At 36.0% G+C, this 27641-nt stretch overlaps 1 protein-coding gene across 7 annotated transcripts in view; it reads right to left on the reverse strand.

Moving 5' to 3' along the window:
- Positions 1–416: 416 nt before the first annotated feature.
- Positions 417–27641, reverse strand: part of UBE2D3 (ubiquitin conjugating enzyme E2 D3) — a 28097-nt gene continuing 872 nt past the window's right edge. For 4 of the 7 annotated variants that reach the window (XM_043438254.1, XM_043438253.1, XM_043438250.1 and 1 more), the window contains exons 2-9: positions 26955–27110; positions 13061–13124; positions 12941–12972; positions 7044–7121; positions 5971–6076; positions 3888–3981; positions 3427–3476; positions 417–1923 (exon numbers count right to left, since the gene is read on the reverse strand). In XM_043438254.1, the coding sequence (XP_043294189.1) occupies positions 3428–3476; positions 3888–3981; positions 5971–6076; positions 7044–7121; positions 12941–12972; positions 13061–13124; positions 26955–26978 (447 nt within the window). In that variant the 5' untranslated portion in view covers positions 26979–27110 and the 3' untranslated portion in view covers positions 417–1923; position 3427. The remainder of the gene's footprint in view (positions 1924–3426; positions 3477–3887; positions 3982–5970; positions 6077–7043; positions 7122–12940; positions 12973–13060; positions 13125–26954; positions 27111–27641) is intronic. The other 3 variants (XM_043438257.1, XM_043438255.1, XM_043438256.1) reach the window with 1 other exon arrangement.

Here is a 27641-nt window from a genome sequence, read left to right on the forward strand (position 1 = left end):
TTCTCAATGAAATGCTTATTACAGATTCAACAAAGCCAAAACATTTTCGGAAGGCATGCATTTCACTTTCAGTTTAAAGAACCTTAATTCAATAAATCATGTCCAAACTGCATATTAAAATGTTTATAAAAATCAAGCTTTAACATTTATTTTATATCTAGCTTTCCACATCTGTGTGCAGACAAGGAGTAAGATTGCACATAAGTGTAAGCAGTGCAAATATGTGTAAGTGGAGAAAAGTCACAGATGTGCTAGAAATTGAATACAGGACCATAAGAAAGCAATGGACAAATCAAAGAAACTAGGAAAAAGTAATAAAACTATCGGGTCAGAATTATAAAGGGTGAAGAATGATAATGCCCTTGTTACTACAGAAGTTACATAAGTGGCACAGATAGCACTTGTCAAACAAAAAATAATCCAATAGCATTGACTTTTATTCATTCATGTTAAGTCACCTGAAATGATATCTGTTGCATTTAAATGCTCATTAATGTAAATGGCTGAACAAATCCATTTTAATGGATATTCAATCCATTAAAAAAACTCAATATCCCACATAATTAAAGTCACTTCAACATAGCCTCATGACAACTCCCACACCAAAACAGTACTTTATTTTGTAAATTTTGACCCATTATTACTCCCATGTTATTTATGGTCTTTTCAGCTGTCAAGCGTACAAGGTGAAGAAAAAACTTAGTTAGATGGGGGTTGCACCTGGAAAATAAATTTCTTAAACTCCATATACATGTTTCAAATCTGCTGGGTCCCAAGTCCATCTATGAACTCCCAGGCTGCCAGTATCATGTGCAGCATACTAAAGCTACACTATCCGAATAGCTTATTAATTCTGCATAAATCAGGTCAATCAATGTGTCAACCTGTAACAGACTGCGCACTTTTAACTGAACATGGCAAAATATTCATTCTCTTGAACTTTACATCATCTTTGATGTCAAACAATGAGGCAAATCCCAACAGTATATACAAAAAACAGCTTTGCGTTTACAAAAGATTGTTTCCCATACTGATTAATCCAGGCAGCTAACTCATTGGTTTATGCAACTTTATTGAAGAAAAATAAATCAATTACTAGCAGAGCTATTAGTTGATCACTCATCCATTGACAACTTGCATCATTTATTCAGTGCTATATTAAACAGTGTATTGGAAGATAGATTAACTAATAGCTCCAAGCCTCCTAACAATTTAAATGAAAATTACAAAATGTTTTGAGACCCTATTTTGGAATACAAAGGGTGTTTGACTTCCAATTTCCATTCTCTGTAGAACAAGAACAGGTCATTCCTTTATTGACATGCATAAAATACATCACATTTTCTGTTCTGCTGATGCTATAAATTCAATACCAATTCTCCAGCCACATCAGTTATGAGCATAAAGTATATCATGTAACCTCAAATCTCTAACACTGGAAGGCTTAGACAAGAATGGATGCTGCTAGAATAATGCTGCTTCCTTTGATGTGACAACTCAGCATCCATCTCCCTCCCTCTCAGATGATTCTTCAGCATGTTAGAGCAGTGAGGAATGGTTTTAGTCTCATAACCAAGTTAGAGTGAAGACATTGGCCACATAATACACATGCTCCATTTTTTTTAAAAATTCTGAATCTTGGGCAACTGTTCTCTTGTAACTACTTTACAGTTTCTAAAAGCAGTTATTGTCCAAAGCTGGAAGAACTTAAGTCTTCTCAGATGAGCATGTGAATGAATGGAGGGAGGTAAACAAAAAATAAAATTAAAAAAGATGAGGTCTGATAGGGGAGCAGCCGGATAAGAAAATCAAAAAAGGAACAGTAATTTAAAGTTTATTCCAGCTATAATGCAGGTTATTCTGACTTTAAGGTAGCATCACATGGCATACTTCTGAGTCCATTCCCGAGATATTCTGTTGTACCTGTAAATAAAAAAGATGTTATTTAAAAATTTAAAATAATTCTTAACACTTAAAAGGTAAGGAAAGAGTATTTTACTTCTAGACTCGTCATGGAGTCATCTACAATGGCTACGACTAGGATAAAGCCAACAAGGAAGAAAAAGCACTGGTACTCAAAGCACTGTATTAGACGAGACTCTATGCTTCAGTACAGTGTCCTAATCCAGTGAAAGTCATACTTTAGTAAACATACAGACTGGCTAGCAAAAATTAAAGACCTTTTTTCTCTCCTACTACTGAGCTAACAGTCTATTAGAAATTTTACAATTAGTATCCATTTCAACAAATCTTAACCCTTCTTTTACAATTTGCCATGGACCTATTATCAGAATAGTGCACTTATCTGTAGATCTATAGAAACTCCCATGAAAGCCAGACTGAGCAATGAACTAATAAACATTTTTATCTGAATCCTGGACTTCATGATAATTTACTTCACCCTTGATATTACCAAGAGAAAATGCCTTTGAGACTTCAGCACAGGCAGAAGATTAAGACACTAGGGAAGATGATTAAAAAAGCAGTAATTTTCAAGAGGAGGTGGGCTGTGAGTTATATGTGTTAATCAAAATCACCTGTTAAAGTGTGGTGCAATTAAAAAACCCCACTTGAGACGTGATGGATGAAACTAGTAGGAGTACAAGTGGGGGGCATCTTTGTTTAAAATGATCAACAGGTAATTCATACACAAGCAAGGATATTTACTGCTGAGGAAGATCACTAATATTGATAAAATGCTATCAATTTCTCCCTGTGCAGAGGCTACTTACCAAAACAAAAATTATAGTGATAACCTCAAGAAAGGAATATCTAAAAGGACATAGGAGAACTGATTTATATTTACAGTTTGACCTCTATAAAAATATTAACTTCATTTCGAACCGAGAACTGAACATAGTTCAACCATTTTTCTAACTCTAAGTTCCTTCTCTTCCAATTCGTGGTTACCTCACTTAAGGATACCTCTCATAAAGCCAGCACTCTAAAACAAAGGTTTCATTTAGCATACAGGTAGCCACAAAGTATAGCTGACACTAATGCATGCTTGTCAGTAATGAATATTTAGTATAGATAGTGAGGCTTAAAGAAGTGTTTATCCCTTACATTATTATCTCTTGGCAAAATTTTAGCTAAGTTACCACATTCCATATAGTATTGAAGTTTAAAATATACCAATTTTTAAAGTTAAAATTTAAATACTATAGTAGTTTGAAAAAGATACTAAAATTTTCATTTCTTACTGGTGCTATATAACTCTGCTTTGCCATGCAAAAATACTCTCAAGCAATAATGATTGCTGGGTATACTTTCACGCTAAACAGAGATCAAGCAGTTAAGTGTACAGTTTTCAGAAACTGCCACATCAGTTACCTTTTGTTAGTTAATACAGTGCCTTAACGCATGCAGCACTCATGTGCTGGCAGTACCATAAATAAGCGCACCATAATGTGCAGATCCTCTTACCCTACAACATAGCGTATTTCTCTGTCCACTCTCTTGCTAACCTATTGTACCTAATTGAACAAGTATACTGAGCATTAATTATAACATACGGAAATTATAATGGTCAAGTTGTACATAAAGAATATATAAAATATTTAGACCAAATTTTTACAACAGTACCAATATTTTTGTTTTAAATGTGATTGGGGTGAAGAAAAAATACCTTTCTTCCTCAAACATAAAAGTGACAAACTGCTGAACATGTTAGAAAAAGAAAACATAACCTAGGAAATTAAAAAAAAAAAAACAACCAACCAATCACATTTCAATAACTAGCTTCTGTGCATTTCAACTACCATCTTACCAGAAAAAAGCGTCAAGTCTCCTTGGCATCAAGCCACAATTTACAGCAACACATGTAATACTAACTTATTAAGAAAAGCCACTTTTTATATTGTTTTCTCAAATTACTACATACTTACTTATCTCTGTCTGTTTTATAGATCCGTGCAATCTCTGGCACTAGGGGGTCATCTGGGTTTGGATCACATAGCAGTGAACAAATGGATAAAAGAACTGGAAAAAAACAAATGTCTGTTACCCACCACTGGGAATTTGAATAAAAAGTATTTAAAAACAAGTATTATAATATACACCTCAATCCTCAAAAGAGGATGAGTTTCTATCTTAATTCCCATTAAAACAAAGTTTTACAGAGATTCTGATTCATAGAAGACAAGTTCCTGATAGATAAGAGATTCTAAAAATAGGTATTTGTTAGCATGTATGTTAGCTAGTTTACTGACTAGCTACAAAAATCTGGCAAATTCAGAAATTCTGAGATAGTGAAATGATGCCATTTAATTTATATTACCTTTTCTTTTGCTATGCCACATTGAATGCAGGATTTTAGTTCCCTGACCAGGGACCAAACCTGTACTCTCTACAGTGGAAGCGTGGAGTCCTAACCACTGAACCGCCAGGGACTTCTCTATATTAACCTTCTGAAATAGTGAAGTGGAATTTCTTGGTAATGGCTGGAGGGGGGTGGGGGTGGTGGGGACTTTGAATAACAGTACAGCTATGCAATATATGCTTAGCTGTTTAGCTTGATAAAATAATCCATTTTCTGTCCTACTCTCGGGGGAGTATCACAAAAACACCCAACTGCCCCAATGACTACAGGTTTCATCTCCCAGAATTTATAAGGTAGAGACCATATCCAAGAATTCTGGTTAAATTAAAAACAAGCAAACACCGAGATCTACTCCTGAGTAGCTCTTCAGCTATAGCTCTCACCCTGACCTATTCAAAACATTAACTTAAAAGATGTGGGGCACCATTGGGACATGTATCTAACTCATTGTGAATACGAATTATGTGCCACTGTGCAAAGTTTTATAAAAAGTTTATGATATAAAAGCTGAATGTGGTTATGACAATCCTTGGATGAAGATAATAGCAATACCATAAAAAATACATTATTATAGAAAATATAATTTTAAACTCAAGTGCAGGATCAGAAATAAAACTAAATCTGCATTACAGAAACAGTGTTCAGTATTACAGTGTATTCCCAATGATGATAAAACCAAACAAATCTGGAAAATAACATTAAGGTCTTCGTCATACCAGGTGCCTGGTGTTAAGAGAACCTGACCTGAAAAGAAACTCGAATGTATGGGGGGGGGGGGGGGGGGGGGGGGGAAATGGGCCTAAAATAATGCTGCACCTAAAAGAACAGCAGCAGCATTTACCCAAATTGTCCCCACTCCCCACACAAAAGTGTTTCTGATTAATCAAATAAAATTTTGGGAATGCTAGACAGTCCCTTTAAGGAGATTCAAATGCACTGTACAAGGACATAAAAGGCTAGCTGTCCTGCCTTAACAAATGAATGAACAAACAAAACCTGTTTCACTTTGCATTTACCACACTTCTAAAAACAAAACTTTTTGTAAAACACTATTAACTATTTGAAGAAATAATCTGGGGAATGCTACATTAAGTATTCAGCCAGAAAATGAGAATGCTTCCAGTAAGCTGCTCTCCTCAAATATCTGAAACAGTCAAAATTAGCAATATTTAAAACTCATTTTGTGTACTAAGGAATGCTAATAAGCCAGCACCAAAATCTGAAAAATACTAAATTGCAGACTTCCTTCTCATTAAGTAGCTTTGTAGTAGGTGATTTTTATTTGTGGGGTAAAAGTGACATAGTAAAGCCACCAGAGTTGTTTGAAAGAGATGGAGAGATATTCCATCTCCATCTGGGACATCAATGTGGAAACTGGACAACCTATTAAAGACGTCACACAACGAATCCCTATTAAAGTAGAAGAGCAGAATTTATCTAGAGACCTTTCCCAAGACTATGCATTTTAGAATATTATTAGGTAGGAAACAACCTACCATGAGATAACATGAACACTTAACTAAAGGTTTCTTTAAAAGTCCTTTCCCCATCTTTATCAAAAAGCTGGCATTATAAAAATACTTAGATAAGTCAGCTCAAAAATGAAACTCCTTTAACTATTTGAAAAATCAAAGCCTCTAGTATTTTACCTTTAGAAATAGTTAAAGCAGGAGACCACTGTGATCTTAGAATATCGAGACAAATGCTGCCATTACTGTTAATATTTGGATGATAAATTCTTGTTGTAAATGCAACCTAAAAAAAAAAAACACAAAACTTTATTTCTCACAAATAAAAACAAGCATTGTGAACTTTGGCCAAAAAACTGTAGCTACACTTAAAAATAGTTAAAAATTTTAAAAATCTAATAGCTAAAAGTTATACACATAAAAGAATCTATATTCTGACAAAGATCCTTCAGGGGTTTCTTCTTTTTAATTAAAATGGAAAATGTAACCATGTGGCAAAAGCTTATTTTCAGTGATATGGTAGGTAGTTTCAAAGGTTAACTTTGGCCCTACCATAGCATGAGTATCAAAGGAGCAACTTGAAGGGAATTTAGGATTCACTAACAAATTAGAGACTTTCTGATGTAGACCAAAGAATACAGATTAGCTCATTTAAGGCATCAAGGTACAAAAGCATGTATTAGAACCTCCATTTCCAACTGTACATAAAACACAATTTGAATATCACAAAAGTATTTTCATTTAAAGTAACTGTCATATTGTACCTGTAACATAATTGTGAGGATAGTTTATATGTGCAAATTCAAAGCCCAAAATATATCACAGTCTTAAATTCCAACACAAATTGGTATATTTTTTAGCATCACATGAAAATGCATAATGAAGGTATCTGGAAGGCTAGTATTTTAAGACACTAGAGTTACTGATCCAAATCTGTATAAGCACAATGAAGTGGGAAAAATGCTTTCACATGGTATATTTGAGCCTTGCAACATAAAGGATAAGCCAATTCTTACCTCCAGTTACAAAGTTCAAACCCAGATTTATCTTTTAACTAAATGCTAACAGTTAGCATTCAACATCAGTGGTTTAATTCAGTATATACATTCAAGCCCCAATTATTCTTATTCATTATACATTTATACTAGTTTAGCCTTAACTTATGCAGAACCCTAATGTCTAGGAATGTTCTGTTCCTCTGGAGTAAAATACAAATCTATACTCACAGATTTTGGGGTGGGGGGAATACTTGCCTTAGGTGGTTTGAAGGGGTAGTCTGTAGGAAAATGAATTGTCAAAAAGAATACACCGCCTTGATATGGGCTGTCATTCTGTGAAAAGAAAAATATGCTTAACTCTGCTATTTAAAATGACTGCTAAATAATTCATGTCGACATTTATTTTCTAAGCATTTCTCTAATATGAAGCAAATTACCTATTTACACGAAAATAGTCTAAATTATTCCACAATAAAGTTCTTATTAGTGAAAAATCACAATATTTACTATAGAATATAAGAAATCATAATTTAGATCCTATTTTACATGAAGTCAAAGAATTTTACAGAAACTATTCAGAAACACAAGGTTCTAGATCCTAGTTCTCATAAAGTACAGTTAACAATGAAGTCTACATAATAATGTATCAAATTATAATCTGAAAGCTTACATCTATTTGTTGAGTATTTCTTCTAATGACAGTCATATATACACAAACAACTTTGTACCTTAACAGGCTATTCTGGTCGCTGACAAACCAGGAATTTATCTCTTGTAGGTAATCATAACTCCCTTCAATAGGGGAAGTAGAATAGAAACAAAGGAAATTTCTAATAAGTTTAGTTCCCAATTGGCCCCTCAAAATCCTCATTTAATAAGACCATGACAGTCTTTTCTTCAAAATCACACCACTAAATTCTTTACAGTAAGTCAATACACAAAATTACTAGATTTGGAAAACTTGGGATGTTTGCTTTGCAGACTTGAAACAGAAGATACAAAAAATTTCAAGCTACAGCCAGTACTTTTTCTCCTTAAATGTTTTACTCAAAAAAAAAAAATGTTTTACTCATTGTAATTTGAGTAAAAAACTCCTCAGTAAATAAACATCATGTAACAGTATGAAGTAACATTTGGGAGAAACTTACTAGTATTCCACATTTAATTTAACCAATACCAAGAAAAAGATATCACTGTTGCTGTTTCATGAGTAAATAAAATAGGACTTAAAGTAACTTAGTAACTATACAATTTGTTCATGATAAAACCAGGATTCAAACCCAGGTCTTCTGAAAACCAACATATCAAAGAATGAAACGGTGATGTGGTCAAGGATTTTAAGGTCAAAGAGTTTTTAAAAAAAAAAATGGAATTGCATAATTGCCTCTGGATATGCAGAGTCAACATGGAAATGTGTTTGAAAATCTGCAGTAATTGAATTATCAATACCGATTCCTCTCCATTCGAGTGAGGATGTATACAGTGCTATTATGAACCATTTTTTTTTTCAAATGAACCTTTTATTGTACTATGCCCACTCCTTATGTGAGGCAAATAACCTTCACAGGGCTGACACTGTAGTACAGCTCATTTAATCCCATCCCTCTGTAAAATTATGAAACATTAGTTGAATTACTAACTCCATTCTATTTACAAGGTAAGTGAAAGGGACACAGAATAATTTCTCATCTTGCTAAGTCTACAATATGGCAGAGACATACAGTGAGATTTTATAGCTATTATGAAGAAATGAACAAGGGTATATACCTGGGGTTTAAAGCAGAATGGTCAGTTTACTGATGATCAAGTTAAAAGATACATACTATTTAATGGGAGAGCTACTATTTAAATGTCTTTCCTACTTCCAAGTCCCTCTGCTTCATAATGCCTACAAAACTCTAATTCAAGAAAATTAAGACTGCAAAACAGCATCTGAGAACTATAGAAAAATCAAAGACACAAGAATGTAATCCAAATTAATTATCATTGTTAAATAATATGACTATTAATTGGAAATAGAGGCTTCAAATAGCACACACTTTTATAAAATAGGCTCATATGAAAGATAATGTTTTTACCAAGTACAGTTAACAATTTAAGGGTAAACTGTTTTAATGAAAACATGTTTTCATTAAGCTCAATTCCAAAAATTTTGTTTACGCTTTCATTCCAAGTTTCATACAATCAAGCACTACATCCGACTGCTTCTTAAAGGTAGTCTCATAGATTTAGTCAAAAATCAAATTTCATCTCACTTGTTCAAGAAAAAAACTTATAGAATGAAAATATTTCATTGTTACAAATTAACACCAGAACTCCAGCAAAGAGGAAAAACTGGTAAAAACCATACATGATCTAAAGGTAACCAAATGATGTCACCTAAAAACTAAGGCTCTACATTTGAATTTACCATGAATCAAACAAATATACCAAGAAAAACAAAAAGGAATATTTTGATAAACAAACTGAGCCAATCTTAGAAATGAAGAATACATAATGGATCTCTTTAGAAACCTTCTACCCTGTTTTGCTACAATTAGTCCAAACTGCTCCTCCCTCAATGTCTGTCTGTACTCTTCCCCTAAGGCAGCTATGATATACTGATATTCTCCTTCTATCTCCTGTCCCATACTTATTTTGGTAATTCTAGGATCTATCTTTAGTTATTCCTTCGAGGACATATATTCAAATGCCTATTGAATATGTTCTACTCAGATGTCTCAAAAACTGAAACCACAATAGTTAAGCCACAAACTAGGATCTCATCACTGATTCTTTCCCATCTTCTCATAGTAAATACCAAATCTCAAAAATCCTTAAGTCTTCTGAACTGGATTCCTCTCCTTTATATCCACTGCTTTAGTTCAAAATCTTACTAACTTTTGTCTACATTATGGCAATGGTTTACTACTGGTATTCCTGCCTTCACTCTGGTTTTTCCCTCCAATTTACGCCTCACCCTAATGCTCAAGTGGTCTTTTCAAGATAAAAGTTAACACCAAGCTTGAAATCAAGCACAGCTTGCCAAGACTGAAGTTCAAATTCCTGTGCTTTAATATGGTTTCCAACAATCTAGTCTCATCTTTCACCTCCTCTCCAGAATATATTTCTTACTGCACAGTAAATAATGCTTCACATTTCCTTTTTCTCATATTTCTTTCCCCTACACTTGGAATATTCTTCCTTACCCACAGGATCCTACCTATACTGCAGGGTCCATCTTATGCTTAAATGTTTTTTAAAAGGTAAATAATACAGTCCTCCCTTGAGTCCAAACTGCTGGCTGCCCTTTTAAAATACCTTGCTCTGTATAGTTACTATTATTCAACAAAAATTTAACATTTAATTTTCCTCTTACACTATACAGCTCCTTAAAGAGTAAGGTACTAAAGATAAGTTTTCATGTATTATTAGCCTTTGCAGGGAAAATGTAACAGTCAACATAAACTGAAAAATTCACCCTTGTTTAACAATGTAACATTTCATATGGACCAAATATTTTACTTCATATAGTTTTTGTAGCTGATTCTGCTCAGGCTGTCAATAATTATTCACACACACAGTATGTGAATGGCTATTTATCTTAGATTAGGTGGAATGGAAATTGGTGTGGTTCTCAAAATAATTTCAAAATTCCTTCTAACGGCTCCATTTCCAATTTTAAAAAGTCAAGCACATAAATATCAGAAATAGGTAAGGAAATTAAGCTTCTTCTCACGGCATCAATTTGTTACGGAAATTTCCTTAGTACAAAATAATCAACAAAATTTAAACACCATGTAACTAGCACTGGTCTGCCAATTCTTTCAAAGCTTTATTTTTTATCAGCATATGTGATCCAAAGCATCTTGTCTTCAGAAACAATAAGGTAGCACACAGGTTTTAAGAATCATGCGTTTTTGCTCAATCATCAAGAGTACTTCCTTACTAAAATCCACCAAAATCCAATAGCAACTCTACTAACAAAATAAAATTATCTAATCAAACTGTGATGTTTTGTCACAAAGATGCAGTCAAAAGTCAAAGTAACATGGTTTGTTTCATTGATATACTTAATAGTAAGGGTAACTGTTAACCATGTACAAGCTGACATCGAAACTTAGATGCTTACTTATGAAGCACAATTAAAATCTGCATTTTGGGGGAGTTTTTATAACTTTTGACTCATTCCTGAAATTATCCAACAATGAGAATTAACTTCCTTAGAAAACCAGTTCAGAGGCTAATGTCACTAAAGCAGAACTATGCTATTATGGTATAAGTATCATTTTTGCTCTTGTTAATCAGGGGTAGAGTTCTGAAAATAAAGTATGTGTTTTTGAAAGAATAAAATTGCTATCCTTTATACTAACAGGTTGCTGGAAAAAAAATTAGCAAAGAATAGCCATAATCTGAAATATATATACATATGAAATAAATGAAAAATGTTTCCTGAAAATAAAAGCAAATTAAACAACCAAAAATTTTTTCAGGATAAGCAATCTCCTGTTCTCTGGAAGACTACTAATGAGCTCCTCAATTATGCTTCACTTTGATTTACTAAAGGTGAACTTTTGGAAAGGAATAAATAAAAAACCAGTTTCAAAAACCAAGCAGAAAAACTTTACACTGGTTTAAAAGAATTGGTTTATTATACGCACCATCCAATCACAAGTCTTGACCACCAATGCTTTCATGCTTTATTAGTACTGACAACTCATTTTCATAAGAGTACCTTAAAGCACCTCTGAATCAAAGATGAGTTTTATTTGGTTCAGATATGGCAAGGCATTGTACTGAACTCTGTGCTTTGAAAACTGGTGATCTATAATGGGAAGATTCTACAAGTTGCAAATCTAAGTGCTAAAGTGGATTTGGTAGAAACTGTGGCAGATACACACATCTCATCTGAAAAAAAAGCAGCAGTTGCTATTCCATCCTAAGCCTAGTCAGGAGGTTTTTATGCAGACTGTCAACTTTTGAAACATTGTGTGGGTCAGGAATTCTCTGGTGGTTCAGTGGTAAGACACAGTACTTCCACTGCAGTGAGGCACAGGTTCGATCCCTGGCTGGGGAAGCCATAAAATCCCACAAGTCATGCGGTATGGATAAAAAATAAAACACTGCCAAACTGGGTCAGCCATGAGTTACATAAATACGTATATTTAAAGGGGGTGGGAAGCACAGTGCGGTGGCAGATCACAGTTTTGTTACCAATTAGACAAAAGCAAGCACTTCCAACAGTAAAAATGTACCTGGAGGTAACTGGAAACAATCCTGACTCTGTAGTTTTCATTAGGATAATCCAGATGTACTTTAAACTATTAAAAATGCCCCCTTCCATCTTATTTATAATTAGAACTGTTAAACATGTGCTAATCCAATCCACCCTCTGGCTAACTTTTCAAGGCTATTTCCTCTAAATTATGAACTACTTACTATTATCTCACCTAGTACATTATTGCCATTTACGTTGAAATTAAAATACCAAAAGGGGTAAGAAAGCAGAAAATTCAGTAACAAACACACAACTCAGAACAGAAACCCTCACGTGCCTTCCAAGTTAAAAAAAAAAACGTTAAGTATTGTGCAAGATACAGTCTTACCCCAAGATGTTTTACTGCGCTCTAATTCTGTGAAATTCTTAGATGGTATCCATAATTCTGAACATTCAATTATCCAGCAATACAGTTTCTTATCTACCCAGGATAGAAAGGAATTTTGCTGTATTCAAAATATCACTTTCTACCTAAAAATATTCAAATTTTATATGAAACTCAAGTTCTATAAAAACTCAAAATATCAAAATAATACAATTAAGCTAGATTTTAGGCAGTTACACGCTCAGAGTCTGAGTAACACCATGATATGGTCAGAAAACTAATTGGCTCTGTAAATTGGGAAGCTCTGTGACAATACTTTACATTGCTATGAGGGAAAATTAGAAGAGATATTTGACAGGTCACAGAAATGCTAAACATAGAACCCAGGGGCAGACATTTATACTGTACTTAAAAAATGACTAGTTTCTTTCAAAAGCAATACAATTATGGCATATCCCAAATAGAATTACAATGTAATGAAATAAAGCTATAAAGAGTTAGTTAAAAATTACAAACTAGATTAATGCTGCATTTTTAATTAAGTTTTTGCTTTTAATTATCAGTACTTACAGGTCCCATAATTGTGGCTTGCCAATGAAACACTAGAAAAAGAAAATACTCTTGTTATTGTCTAAAAATACACAAGCTTTTTTGAAACTAATGATAAAAATCAACTTGAAAATTACTTACTATCATCCCCAACTGGACCTGCAGAACATTGTGCTGGAGGGTCACGGGCCAAATCACTAAGTTCCTACACCAAGATAGAAAATGCTGGGTCATAAGGCCATAACAGAAAGAGTCATCTGCTTTGTTCTTTTCACACCATGCTTTAAGGGACATATATAATCACAATTTACATCAACAATACATTCCATGAGCAAAGAAAACATAACCAACCCTAGCCCAGTTCCTGGGACACACTAGGCATAGTCATTTTATGGACGCATACCACAACAATCATCTTGGCTAAGGGTTCATGAAAGCATACACACACAGAGAGATGAAGTTTTATCACAGGCGTACCTTGTTTTGTTGTATGCTTCATGGATACTGTGTGGGGGTTGGGAGGGTGCTTTATTTTTAAACAAATTGAAGGTTTGCGGCTATCTGGGCCCTTTTTCTAAAAGCACTTGCTCATTTTCTGTCTTTGTACCATATTTTGATAATTTCTTGCATTATTTCAAACCCTCTGTCAGTTAAAAAAAAAGATTACAACTTGCTCAAGGTTCAGATGATTAGTGTTTTTTAGTAATACAGTATTTTTGTTTTTCCTTTATTTTTTCAGTGGGTTTTGTCATACATTGATATGAATCAGCCATAGATTTACACGTATTCCCCATCCCGATCCCCCCCTCCCACTCCACCCGATAGTAATACAGTATTTTTAAATGAAACTATGTACATTAAAAAAAAACAATGCTACTATACACTTAACAGACTATAGTAAATGTAACTTTTGAAACCAAAAATAAAAAATGTGTGACTTGCTTTATTGTGATATTCGCTTTAGTCATCTGGAACCAAACCCTTATTATCTTCAAGGTGTGCCTGTACATGAACAAAAGCTGTCCTACAAAATGAAAATGTTGTAATCCGATACTTTTCCTAGGTTAAGAACTTAGGGCAGTTTTCAACATTCACATTATTGCTGAATTTTTAGACCATCTTACAGGTCCTATCTTAATCACTGTCTACCTTCTTAAATACTGTTCTTTCTGAACCACCACTACCCAATGACCTAATTTTCTCCTTAAAATCTCTCATGGGACTAGGTAAGTATCCTTTTTGGTTTGATCTCCTTATCCCTATACTCAACACCTTGTCTTTTACTCAGCATTGAGTATAACTCTGAAACAATCATCTTTCTAGGTAGAAAAGTGTTTTGCACATAGCAAAATACAGAGTTCCCACAATTCCATTTGACCTTAATTCCCGAAGTGTTAGCCCTACCATGACTTGTGTATAACCCATACGGATAATCTTGTAAGAAAACAAAGCTGCTTCTTTATGATACAGCCTTATCTCTATATACCAGTATGTAAATTCCTACAGCATATGGATTTATAGACCCTGTAAGATCCCCTAGAGGAGGAAAATGGCAACTCACTCTAGTATTCCTGCCTGAGAATTTATATGGACAGAGGAGCCTGGCAAGCTACATCCATGGAGTCACAAAGAGTCAGACATGACTTAGTGACTGAGCACACATGAGACAATAACGGACTTCAAAGAAAAAGGCAGGGAATATACTTCAGCAAGATGACAAGACAAATATCTGCCTTTACCACATGGTCAAAATAATGCACTTCAGAAAACAGTCAACCGTTTAGAAATGTGAGTTTAGATTCACTCCAGTTTAAAAAAAAAAGTATCAATAAAGAATTGTCCTTAAGAGTAATCATTTTGTACTATACACATTGAATTATTGTGCTGTACATCTATTACGTTATACAAAAAAGTGCCTTGATAAACACTTTGCCAATTTGCTTCTGAAACTTAAACTACAACTACTTTTAAGTTTATCAAGACAGTCAGGGAATGCCAGGAGTCAATTTTAAGATGATGGACGAGAAGTTCAGATCAGACCTTTATGGTTGCCTATGTCAATTTACTTCATATGTTCAACATTATTTGAGAAAAGTAATTCTAAACACTTGTGATTCTGAAGGGTAGGAACTATAGAAACTCTTATCCCAGAGTTAAGCAAATAGCTAAAACAAGACAAAACAAAACGAAAAACCCCACAAGTGAAAGTAAGCATGCAAAGAGGAGCCTAGTGGGCTATACAGTCAGCGGGCCGCAGAGTCGGACACAACCGCGTACACGCGCGCACACACCCCTTTAGCTTAGAACTGAATCATAGTTTTTTTGAGAAAAATAAATAATGCTGGCAACTTGAACTAATGAACTATCCAGATGACTTTGTCATAGGTCAGATTAACTCCCATAAAGCATTTGCTGTAACTCCCATGAGGCACTGTAGTTAACAATCGAGTATAGTCTGATACAAAGAGAATTTTTTTCCATGTCTCAAACTTCTTTAACAACTTCTTTTGTTTAACTGGTTCAATGAAAAAAAGATAAACCAGAAACTTACGCAGTCTGATTTCCTCTTAGAACGTAAGAGTCCAAAAAACTCTATTTTAAGGTTAAAAATGTACCTATTCTGAACCACCCTCACCACTTTCCTACACAACAATAGATTAACACAAAAATGCTACTAAAACCAAATACAAACTTGAGCATACAACTCAAATGCTCAAACACAGCAACGTGAAATAAGGACGATGAATATGTTCCTCCCTCAAAATGATCATAGTGGGGTCTCACTTTTAATCCAGTTTAGACCCATTACGTCCTAGGTTATTTCCTCACTCTAAAATAGAAATGCCTGTTTTACAGAAGTTTTGAAGGGATGAATGAGATAAAGTACTCTAGCACACTATCTGGTATTTAATATATTAGGTACTCAGCAAGCAGATTACCCATCTTGAAGGCAAGATTTCTTGGATAGGTGCTCAACTCATTTATTAAACAAAATAAAGCTGCTTTATAAACAGGCTACGTTATTATAGCCTTAGTTCATTTAAATCTTTTGCCTGCGTGATGAAATTTTATGCTTAGTTGTCTATAACAATCATCTAGCAACTGTCTGGCTCATGCTACAATATACATTAGTAATAAAAGGTCAGTAATTCAGGGACTATTTGTGGATGGGGTTTTAAAGAAACCATTTTACCAGACTGCTTGCATGTGTGCTAAGTCACTTCAGTCGTGTCTGACTCTTTGTGACCCCATGAACTGTGGCCTGGGGGCTCCACTGTCCACGGGGATTCTCCAGCAGAGAGTACTGGAGTTGAGTCGCCATCTCCTTCTCCAGGGAGTCTTCTCGAGCCAGAGGATCACACCTACGGTTTCTTGTGCCTCTTGCACTGGCAGGCGGATTCTTTACTACTAGTGCCACCTGGGGAGCCCAGGTTGAATTGTATGAAACTGTTAATACTTGACCTTTACTGAAATACAGAAACTGCAATTTCATGCAGTTCTATCTAAAAATGTCTCATAAGCATTTGAACTCAAATATTACTACGTTAGTTTCTTACACAGATCTACCCCAAATCATGTACTTTTATGTACTTAAACACATTACTGAAGTGATGCTGAAACCACTTCATAATAAAGTTCAGGAATCTACAGTTGATCTGGAATATATCTACATCCTATTTATTAAAAGTTGCAAATTTTATGAAAAAAGCCTAAGAAGATATTTTGAAACAGTTTTCCTGCACAGGGATATCTTTGAATCACCAAGCCTTTATATATTAGTATTCACTCCTTTAGAGTGAATGAACAATTTCAGGAAAAGTTAGCACTGAATTTCAGCTCTTTACTCCCATAATTTCAGGTTCTTCGTCCCCTCAGATAATTTGTAAATGCCTTATTTTCCAAGTTCTCCATAACTAAGACATCTCTTAATACTCAAAGATCTATTACTTGGCCAAATAACTTATGTGGCAAAATCTACTTTAAAGTCAACATCCTAACTTAAGGATCAAAATATCTTTTACACAAATACAAGGACTTACTTCAAATATACCAAATAATTCTCATAACATCATGATGTCCACAGCATAGGCAAGTAAGACATAAAAATATCTGAGCAGTGAAAAAACATGAGAAAAGCGTAAGAAGTCATCTCAGATGCTCTTCTATGCAGCATTTTGTCAAATGCTCATACCACCTTCCCTTACTTTCTGGAAATGTTTTTCTCTTACTCTAAACGTATGATTGTAGTGTTGGGTGATTGTTAGTTACCATTAACCAACTACTCAGAAAGGATAATCAGAATTTCGTACCTTCAGCTTCAGTGATTAGCTCAGAGTTGGAAATAACGCAAGCTAGAACCTGATCCTATCAGTCTGTCCCTCTATCCCTACCAGAGATTTTTCCCAATTGAAGCTAAAAACTGGAAAGGTCATTTCCTTCTTTCTCTAATCATGAGCTGTACGGATGCGACCCAGAGCTACTGGCAGGCACAAGCCCTGAAATTACATGATGAATCCAAAAAAAGAGGCCACAATGGGCAGCAGAGATAAAAAAAAAACTAACTTGGCATACAGATACGCAATTTCAGTTCTTAAGGCTGTAGCTTGCTCTAATTCCTACAGTTACTGCTTTGATTGTTAACTACTCCAGGTTTCTCCTAACCAACTCAAGAAGTAGGGGGACAAAAAAATAGAACCATCTTAAGCAGAGTGCTACCTGGGCCCTATTACTATTACACACATTTATCCCATGAAAATACAACGCACTGCTTTAATCTGGCTGTAACATGTGTAAGAAACATAAATGAAGCAAAGTTCAAAAATCAAACTAGAGAACCAGGAAGAAATCATGTGTCTTATCTAGTAAAGAGCTAAACTTTCAGTGACAGAAGCTGAAGATTAAGTGAAATCTATTTCTAAAATAAAAAGCGTAATATTAGCACATTTCACCAAAGCATTTATTCATTTATATGGAGATTGCCTTTTTGGTGTCAAGCATGTTACATCTGAAAATAACAAAATAGACCATGAATGCTTTCCCCAGTAGACTAACAAAAAGTAGACATAATATAAAAAAATAAAAAATTACATTTCAAACAACCTGAATACTTAAAAGGCATTCAACTGCTTTGTGAATTTTGAAATGGTTATCACTAACCTTGCCTAAGTTTAAACCAGTGACATTTGAGTTGGGTCTTGATAGAGGGATAAGCAGTCAAGATACAGAAATTAAAAATCCAGGGGAGTGAAAGAAAACAGGTTGTTAAAAAACTCGCTTGTAGTTTGGTATACCAGACACACAATGGGTACAGGTTAAGAGTAGCAGATATGGCTAGAAAGGTTAATCTGGGCTAGATCTTTTGAGTCTTGATTACTATAGCAAAGACTATTCCACAGGCAATTCCACTGATCGCTTTTTAAGCAAGACAAATGAAATTTGGATTTTTTGATGTACTAGCAATAGTACACTAGAAATGACTTTCTAGATCCTTTTACCATACCTCTTTCAGATTTTAAGTGTTGCAGATCTTTCATGTACTCCCCACATACCCTTCCCTTTCCCTGACAAGTTAACAAGACTATCCTAAATTTCTTTGACCATCCTAAATTTGGTTTCTGTTGTTTCTTCACATTTTCATACACTCCTAGCCATGTACATGGCATTATTTGTGACAAAGACTAGGAATTCTAATAATCTGATGAACTGCCGACCCTCTAGCCCAATACAGATGCCTAAACAAAACTTTTACTTAACTTACAGGATATCAAAGACCATCCTCACCTACCATATTGTAGGAATTCCTGCTACAAAGGACAGATGAATAGATAACTACATTAGGAACATAAACTTAAGTCACCAGGGATGAAAATTATCTTAACACACTGATCACTTTACCTTTACAATCTTATGGAAATAGGTCTTCTATCCATTTTATATTAGCACCCCCTTAAGAGGGGAAAGGAAAGACTGAATCAAATGTAAGATATATTGAGCTTCAGGACTGGTTGGAGAGCAAAGTAGTGTATCTACTGGACAACCTAAAAAATCGATCCAGAGATACATTTACGGCTACTTTCTCAGTGTCCTTGCACCAAAGATGTATTTAAGTTAATGACTTTGATACGGTATCTGGCAAACTGGAGACAAAAATTTCAATCCCATCAACCAACTCTTCATTTTACTCAAGGAATAAATGCCACAAATTAAACGAGACACAGAAAACTGGTGTTTTCTTGTTTCTACTCCTTATTTCTTCTTATTCACCGTTGGTTTGTATCTCACTGTACTCAGTGTGAGCCTAGGTTACCCATTTTTCAAGTTATGTGGACTTTAAAGTCAAGTAAGAAAACAGTTATTTGTGGAACTGCAAGAACTGTATTTATTAGATTTGAGATCAGTTTCCAATGTAGCATCTATTCAAAGAATATTCAAAAGCTATTTTGTCTCTGGTGTTCACCTTATAAAATGACTTTAGAACCTAAAGGTTTCCCAGGCCTTAGAGACAAAAACAATTTATAAAATTAGATGAACTACTTCAATTGTCAGCTCTTCGCTTAGTAGTTTAAGAGGAACAGTGGCAACAATCAGAAAGAACAGCTCATATATAGAACCAACAAAGTCTTTGTACTCTGACCATACTTCCCGACCATAGAGAAAAGCATTACTCAGGTGGGTTCTTTACCAACTATCAAGACCGCTGAAATAGAAAATAGGTGGCAGGGGAGTTTGGCAAACACTAGCTAAAGGCTCCACTCACCTTGAAAGGACACTAAGATCAACAACATATTAACTATGTGTGCTTATGTGTGTGTACTCAGTTGCTTCCGACTCTTTGCAATCCCATAGACTGCAGCTTGTCAGGCTCCTGTCTGTGGAATTTTCCAGGCAAGAAAACTGAAGTAGGTTGCCGTCTCCTACTCCAGGGGATCTTCCCGACCCAGGAATCGAACTGGCATCTCATGCATCGGCAGGCAGATTCTTTACCACTATGCCACCAGGGGAGCCCCTAATGTAACTAGGGCACAATGCTGAAAACTGTATTGTCCATTAAAAAAAAAGTTAGACACTTCTTCACCATGATGTGCTCTTGTGGGGAAATCTCCTTTGAGGATTATTTTCCTCTGAATTGCTTCTCCTGAGACCTGAACCCCTGGTAGTGTGAGAATCCAGGCCTTCTCCCACTGGGAAAATATGCTTCTCCTTTCCCTTAAAAGCCTAAATAGACCCATAGAAAAATAAGTAAATGAATTTTCTCTAAAAGCCAACCAACAGGTATAGCTTAAGCTAGTGAGGGTTTTCATCCGGAGGTATGTGATTAAACAGTAATGAGTCTGACCATTCTTTATATGGGACTCAAAAGCCTACAGTTTATTTTGAGGAAGATCTATCTTTGCTTCTATCATCATGGAACACAGTATCTTTGACAATTGACTATTAGAAGTAAAACATGAAAAGGCTGACAGATACTGGATAAGAGCAGAAGTCTAAACATAATGCTAAATATTTGCTTTTTGTTTCTCTAGCTTATAAATTGAAAAAACAAGCATTATGAATAATAAAATTATAGAGCAGACATATGGGTAGATGAGTTACTAGTAAGATTCAAAACCTCCAGTAACATTCTTTTAATGACCACCACTACTTACTCGTTAGAGCAACATAACCAAAGCCAACATTTACAAAAACAAAGTTCCTATTTAATCAATTCTGCTATTGAGGTATAACTTCCTAAATAACCTTTTCTAGTTTGTCTAGTTCCATCATTCTCTCCAGGACTTTGCAAAACTTAACTCAGATGACTACTGTGGTAAGGTCAAGTACAATTATTAATTATGATATTAAATATAATTACCACCACATTCCACAATCATGTTATTCCAATCTCTGACATCCATTTTGCATCAAAGTCATAATGACTAAAGTAGCATAAACACATTTTGTATCATCAATTTGGAGAAAACTTAAAGTTCAGTCCCTTAGTATAAGCTACTTCTTGTATTTAAGAGCCAATTTCTTTCAAAACTTTCCCTTGACTTAAAGATTTATATGACCATGGGAATTCACACAATACAGACAGACCTTGCCTCTTAAACCTATACTGACCAACATAAAATACTACTCTAGGAGATGGATGAGGGCATGATGCAGAAAGCAAAGAGAATAAGTGCCTTAAGAAATTTTGAGATAAGGATCACCCTCAAAGAGGCTTTACAATCTAGCAAATATAAAGGTATATCCTCAGACCAATGATAAAGGTCAACATGCAGTATTAATAGCCCAACTAGTAAGACAATAATTGCTCTAATTCTTCTAAACATCAAGTCTGCTATGAAGTAAACAAAAAAATTTTAAACTTCAATGTTGTCAAATTTAAATACCATACATAGAAACAAACAGTAAGGAAGAAAAACAACAAATATCTCAGAAATGCATGGCTACCGGAAGTGATTTCAAAAGAAGGAAGTTTGGCAAAAAAATTTTCGGGTCTGAACAATTTCATATATGGAAGGAATGGCCCTTTTAAGAGTCAATTTAGTTTGGGATTTTAACTTCTTTTGAGAAATTCTGTAGAGTTTCTTTTACTTTAAGGATTAAGAGATAAGCGCTGCATACCATGTCTCATTACATCACTGACAAGAAATTAACTTCCTGTTTAGTTATAATTATGAGACAAGTATGCTTATTCATTCAGACAAAGTACAAAGAATGGCTTGAGTGAATAATACTATAATTTTCTTTCTTTAAATCACCATTAAGGTAACTCACTTAAGATTACTCAAAGCTATTCTTTTGTAAGCATTATCTCTAAATGGGGGTAAAGACACAGAACCAAATCTAGTTTCCAAGCTTTGAACTACAAACGCAAATAAGGCATTTTAAAGATAGGGAAGACAAAATTAACAGCAGTCCACTAGTTGAAAACATTCAGTTATATATTAGCCATGAAATTATAACAAGACTAGAATTAACGTGAAGTATTGCATGAACAAGTAACCAAGGAGGGGTAAAACACAAGGAAATCTAAAGGTTAAAAACAACAAATTTTAACAAAGCTGGTTGGAGGTCTCTAAATGATACATTATGTTATAAGTATAGTTGGAGATAAAAATCAGATGTTTGAGCAAGTATAAGATACTTCTTTGAACTTTTACCCTCCCCACATAACAGGACCAAGGGTACCATTTTGAGACCAAACCTCATCTAACATTAGACTGGCAAATAATAAACTCACTAAACACATCCATTCTTAGTTACACTATACAACCGGATAGCAAAACTAGATCAAGAGCACAAAATTTACAGTGAAATAAAATAGTAGTAGTAGTAAAATAGTACGGTAGTTATAAATGAAAAAACACACTAACAATAACAAAATATAGTGGAGAAAGATATTTAGACAAATCTAAAATCTAAGACAAAGCTAGACAAATCTAGCTTTAATCACGGGTAAATCAGACATTTAAATAACAATTCCCCTTATCTTAAATAAATGTTTGTTGATTTTAGTAACTTTGAAAAATTATACAGGGTGACAAATACCAATTTATGCATTTATACGCTTGCTTCCTTCACTCAAAACAGAGAGTCCCACGGGTAATAACAGGTTTCCCTGTATTTTGTCCCCTGGGACTAGACTACTGGGCCAAACATTAAGACCTCAGTAAGATTAAATGACTATTCCTTATGTCTTAGGGCTTCCCAGGTGGTGCAGTGGTAAAGAATCTGCCTGACAATGCAGGAGACACCAGAGCCATGGGTTTGATCCTTGGGTCCGGAAGATCCTCTGGAAAAGGAAATGGCAATCCACTCCAGTATTCTTGCCTGGAAAATCCCACAGACAGAGCCGCCTGGTGGGCTATAGTCCACGGCGTCACAAAGATCAGACATGACCGAAAACACACACCCTCCCTGCTTATGTCTGAGGTTCTTAACCAGAGGAGGCTTCAGAATCACCTAGGGGACATTTTAAAATTATGGCTGATCCCAGAGAAATGATTCAGTAAGTCTGGTAAGACCTCATGTACTTATACTCTCTAAAAACTGTTTTTAACATTCTAATACATAAATGTAACCCAGGTCAAAATCCACATAGTATGTAATAGAATGCAAAACCTAATTTGGGATTGGATTAACACTTAATCTCAGTTCTAGGAACTTGGTGTCTGTCTTCTTTAATAAAGAGATTATAGTGAAATGCTTTGGAAAACCCTCAAGAATTGAGGTATCAAAGGACACCTGAACCCACGAGTTAACATACAATATGATAGACATAACTGGTGATGCCTTTCCCCAGAGCTAAAGCAAGAGTATTCAACTTCCCATTTGTATAAGTACCAGAATTAACATTGCAGAGGATCAAGATGAAACCAAAGCAAGTATCAGTTAACCTTACTCAAGTAAGTAGCATATAGTGGTTCCCTTAGTCCTTGAAGATACTAACCCAAAAAGAAGTTCACTTCTACTTCCAAAACTTATCTTAGCTCAGATCTAGACTGAAGAATTAGCTATAACCTAAGAATAAAGTTAAATCCCAATTATCTAAACGTTCAGTAAGAGAGGAGAGGTTATTTCAGGAAGCAAAATTAAATTTAGGAATTGAAATTGTTCAAAGCAGCAGTTCACAAGGAGTTTAGGAGTCTGAATTCTTGAAGCAGACTAATCTGAATCTCAGCCCCTTCCCAGCCATCTGAGCGTAAGACAAGGAACTTACTCCACGCCCGTTTCCTGATGTGTAAAATGGAATGTTAAGAGCATCCATCTCATATGGCTGTTGTGAGGATAAAATGAGAAGATACTGATAAAGGGCTTAGAAACAGTGTTCAATACACAGTAGATGCTAAAACCTAGCTATTAGCAGAAAGATATATGCAAAAGAAACCTTTTTGAATACCAACCCCCTAAAAAGATAACATGAAAATGTAGTGGTTAGGAGTACACACTTTGTGGAGTTCAACAGCCTAGGTTCTAATCTTGACTTTGCCATGCTGTGACCCTAGGTGGATTTTTTAAATCTCTCTGTGCCTCAGGTTTACTAACCTCAAAAATGGAGGTAACAATTGTACCTACTTCCTTGGACTGTCTTAAGATTAAATGAGTTAATCCAAGTGCTTCAAACAGTTCTGACACCCTGCAAACAAACACTCAAAGCATGAACTATTCTTTCAGGTTTGGTTCATATATTTTATGCAAAGTTCTCTTTAAACTTCCTCAAAATACATGGACAGTGGTTATTTTGTTTAATGGGAGCAGAAAAATTGCCTATGGCTCTCAAAACACCACCAACTAACGTGGGAGTTCCCATTTTTTGATTCTTGTTGTTTAACAGCCTTGTAATATCACAGCTTGTCCAAATAAATACAAGAGGAAAAATAAAAGAGTTGATTGATAAGGTTGCTTGGTCCAAGAAATAAACAAAATTGTAACATAAGCTTCAGGAAAGAAATTCAAAAACTTAATCAAATGAACTACTACTGATTAAAAATATTCCCAAAATAAGCATTTCAATAAAATATCAACGAAGGACACCGATCTATCAACATTTAGAATCTGGGCAGCTGCAGGAAAGAAAAAATTTAAAAATAAAGAAGGTGCCTAAAATAAAGAGCATCTCCCATCAGAGCTGCCCACTTGCTAAAATTGTTTGAATCTGAGTTTTTGGTTTTTTAAGTTTGACCATGTGATTCTGACACTAAACAGCTGAAAACCAAACCACAACTTTTCTATAGACTGAATCAATAATGTCCCACATAAACACTTTTTTCCAGTTTTGGAAAGTATTAGGTCCAGTTTCTGTATTACACAGACCTTCTAAGTATTTATAAAAGGAGACAGTATGGTATTGATGAAGAGTACTCGACTAGAAAAGTTCTTTAATAAAAACTCTTAAAAATTAAACACAGTAATATTAAAGTTGCAGTAATAGTATGAGTACCAGGTGCTGGGGCTGGGGGGGGGGGGGTCTGTTCAAAGCCACACCTGAACTGATTTAATCCTAAAAAAAAAAAAAAAAATTCTTGGACTCTATTCGTTTTGCTCACTGATGCATCCTTAGTATGATCTAGAATAGTGCCTGGAACATACTAAACACTCAATTATTCACAGCTCATACATAACAGAGGCACACAGACAAAAACTTTCCCAGTCTTAAAATTCTAACTGGAGCATTTTTTTGCTCCAAAGTTCACACCCTTAACCATTATATTGCCTCTCTAGAGCTTTTAAATGATTAAAGCGGTGTCACAGCAGCTGGGTATCACCTGTAAAAGAAAAAAAACCAATGAGACCTTCCTTTAAAGTATTCTGTTCTACGTGCATAAAAATCTGTGGATCTGCAATCATTCCACATCTTAGTGGCCTGGATGAATTCCCATAGAAAAAAGGTGTTGACTTGCAAGGAATGCTATGTTCTTTGTATTAACTATACTGCAAAATATAACCATGCTTCTCCAATGTGTTGCTGGCCTTCAAAGTGGTCACAGAAAGTGGTCTGATAATCCTTTTTACTTTAAGTCTTAACTCCTACTCCTTTCCCATTATCTCAAAAATAAAAACTTAAGTTTATATTTCACATACACCCACAGTGACAATGATGGCCTGAAATAAAATTCACCATTTCAACACATCAATACATTGACGATCTAAACTAATCTCTTTCATAAAACAGCAGTTTGCCAAATATATTCCAAAGTCACACATTAAATGTAAAATTAAGCAGAATCAGGTTTATTTTTAGTAAAGCCAAGTCCTAGCCATTCCTTCCATGTAAACTTTTTAAAAGAAGTAACCTAACAAAAACCAAAGTTTGCAACCCACAACCTTCTGTCTCCTAGTTTTAGTAAGGCTGAATTTATTCCACAGCATTTTTTTCAAATAAGCTGGAAATACTCCACCCTCCTTGATTGTGCAAGAACCAAACACATCACACACACACAAGTTACAAAAAAGGGAAACACAGTCTGAGAGTTTGAATATAGTTAAGTCTTAAGTAGGAGGTCTTAGAGCACTGTACGGTCTGATATAAAAAATAACATTAAACAATTATTATTTCATATTACAAGAAGAGATGCCGGAAAGAGCCTGAACCAGTTAAAGCAGCCGCCATCTTAAAATGCGGGATAGAAGTTAGAGCAAGAAAATGAGACTAAACCACCGGAGGTGGAGGTTCCGTTCACCCCCAGAACCTCAAAAAACCCTATTTTTTCCAACTTGTAGCCACAGTTGAGCATCAAACCTCGTTGTATATAGCGAAGCAATTTCCCCAGAAAATGTTATTAAATAGAGGCAAAAATAGGTACTAGCCTTCTCGTGCTGCCATCTCACTCTTTACCCTCCCCCCTCTTCCCATGCCATAGAAAAACGGAGCTTCCAGAAAGGTTTTACATCAGCTCCCGGTGTGCCTCTGATAAATAGCTTCGGGTGAAAAGCCCCAAGTACAAAACATAGGAAGTGGCAACACTGTGTCAGCCCATCTTCTCCCAACCCAACTTATGCTTGTGTAACCTGCCCAGAATCGACGATCACTCTCTGATTAGACTCACTCACTACTCTTCAGCTGCCAAGACTTCTACCCTGACCCCTTTATCAAGTTTGGGACCTGCCGATTTCTTAGATTTTCTTTCCTCTGCGTTTCCCACGTTTCTTCCTCCAGAAGGCACAGAGCCTTGATATAACAACAAAGTTTTCAAGCAATGAGAATACGAACGCCATGACATCTGCGGGAACGTCTCTGGACAAGTCTGACTCCCAGAAGGGACTAACACTTCTTAGAGAAGAACCGAGGCTCCTGAAATCACTCTCCATCCCTAATTTGCACCGATTCCATTGACACATACTCAAGATAACACTCCTCACTTGCCAGAAGTGTTCCGTTCTTTTCAAACCTCATTCTTCATAAAGTATATCCGCGTTCCCCATCCCCTAATGGAAATGACCCAAGGAGGAATATTTCCATATTATACTGCTCCCCTCAAGGCTTTCCTCCAGGCTGAGCCTCCCTTTCCTCCCACGACCCTATTCCCCTCAGCCCCAGTGTTACCTTATTAATCCGTTTCAGCGCCATAGTCTGTGCTTTTCGTCTGGCTCCTCACTATCTCGGTGTGTGCTCGAAGGTCCGGCCAAAACTCTTTGATTATCCCGACGGCTGGGAAGGATTGTCTCTTCGTCTCACGCCGGCTCTGCCAGACACAGGCGCCTTTTGCAAAAACGGAGCAAATCAGCACTCGTACAGGCTCCGCAGAGACCCTGACGAATCCAAGTCCCTCAAAAACGGTCGCGATCCGGGGTGGGTGGGGTGGCAGAGCCACCGCCAGCCTCTATGCCGTGCTCCGGCCCGAAGAGGGGGCGAGGATGACGGGAAGAGCGGAGGGGTGGCTGCAAGTTTGACTTCCCGGCCTCTAGAAAGGAAGAGACCGGGGTGGGAAAGGAAGAGGCGGAGGAGAAAGGGGTGGGTGCGGGGCAGGGTCCGGGGCGCAGCAGAGGAGGAGCCGGGGCCTAGTCGGCGCTATGCCGGCGTCAGTAGGGCAAAGAAAGGCAAGGGGGGAGGGGGAGACAGGAGACTCCGGCTCCTTTCGGTTTCTGCTCAAAGGTGCGGCCGGGGAGGGGAAGGAAGCAGAGAGGCTTGAAGTGTGCTGCTGTCCCCGCACCTAGAGCTATTCGGTGTCGCCCCTGACGCCACCGTACACTCCGCCTTCCAGCGCGCTCCCGCGCGCGCCCGCCCAGCCAC

The sequence above is a fragment of the Cervus canadensis genome, chromosome 19, assembly GCF_019320065.1.
Source record: "Cervus canadensis isolate Bull #8, Minnesota chromosome 19, ASM1932006v1, whole genome shotgun sequence".
Lineage (NCBI taxonomy): Eukaryota > Metazoa > Chordata > Mammalia > Artiodactyla > Cervidae > Cervus > Cervus canadensis.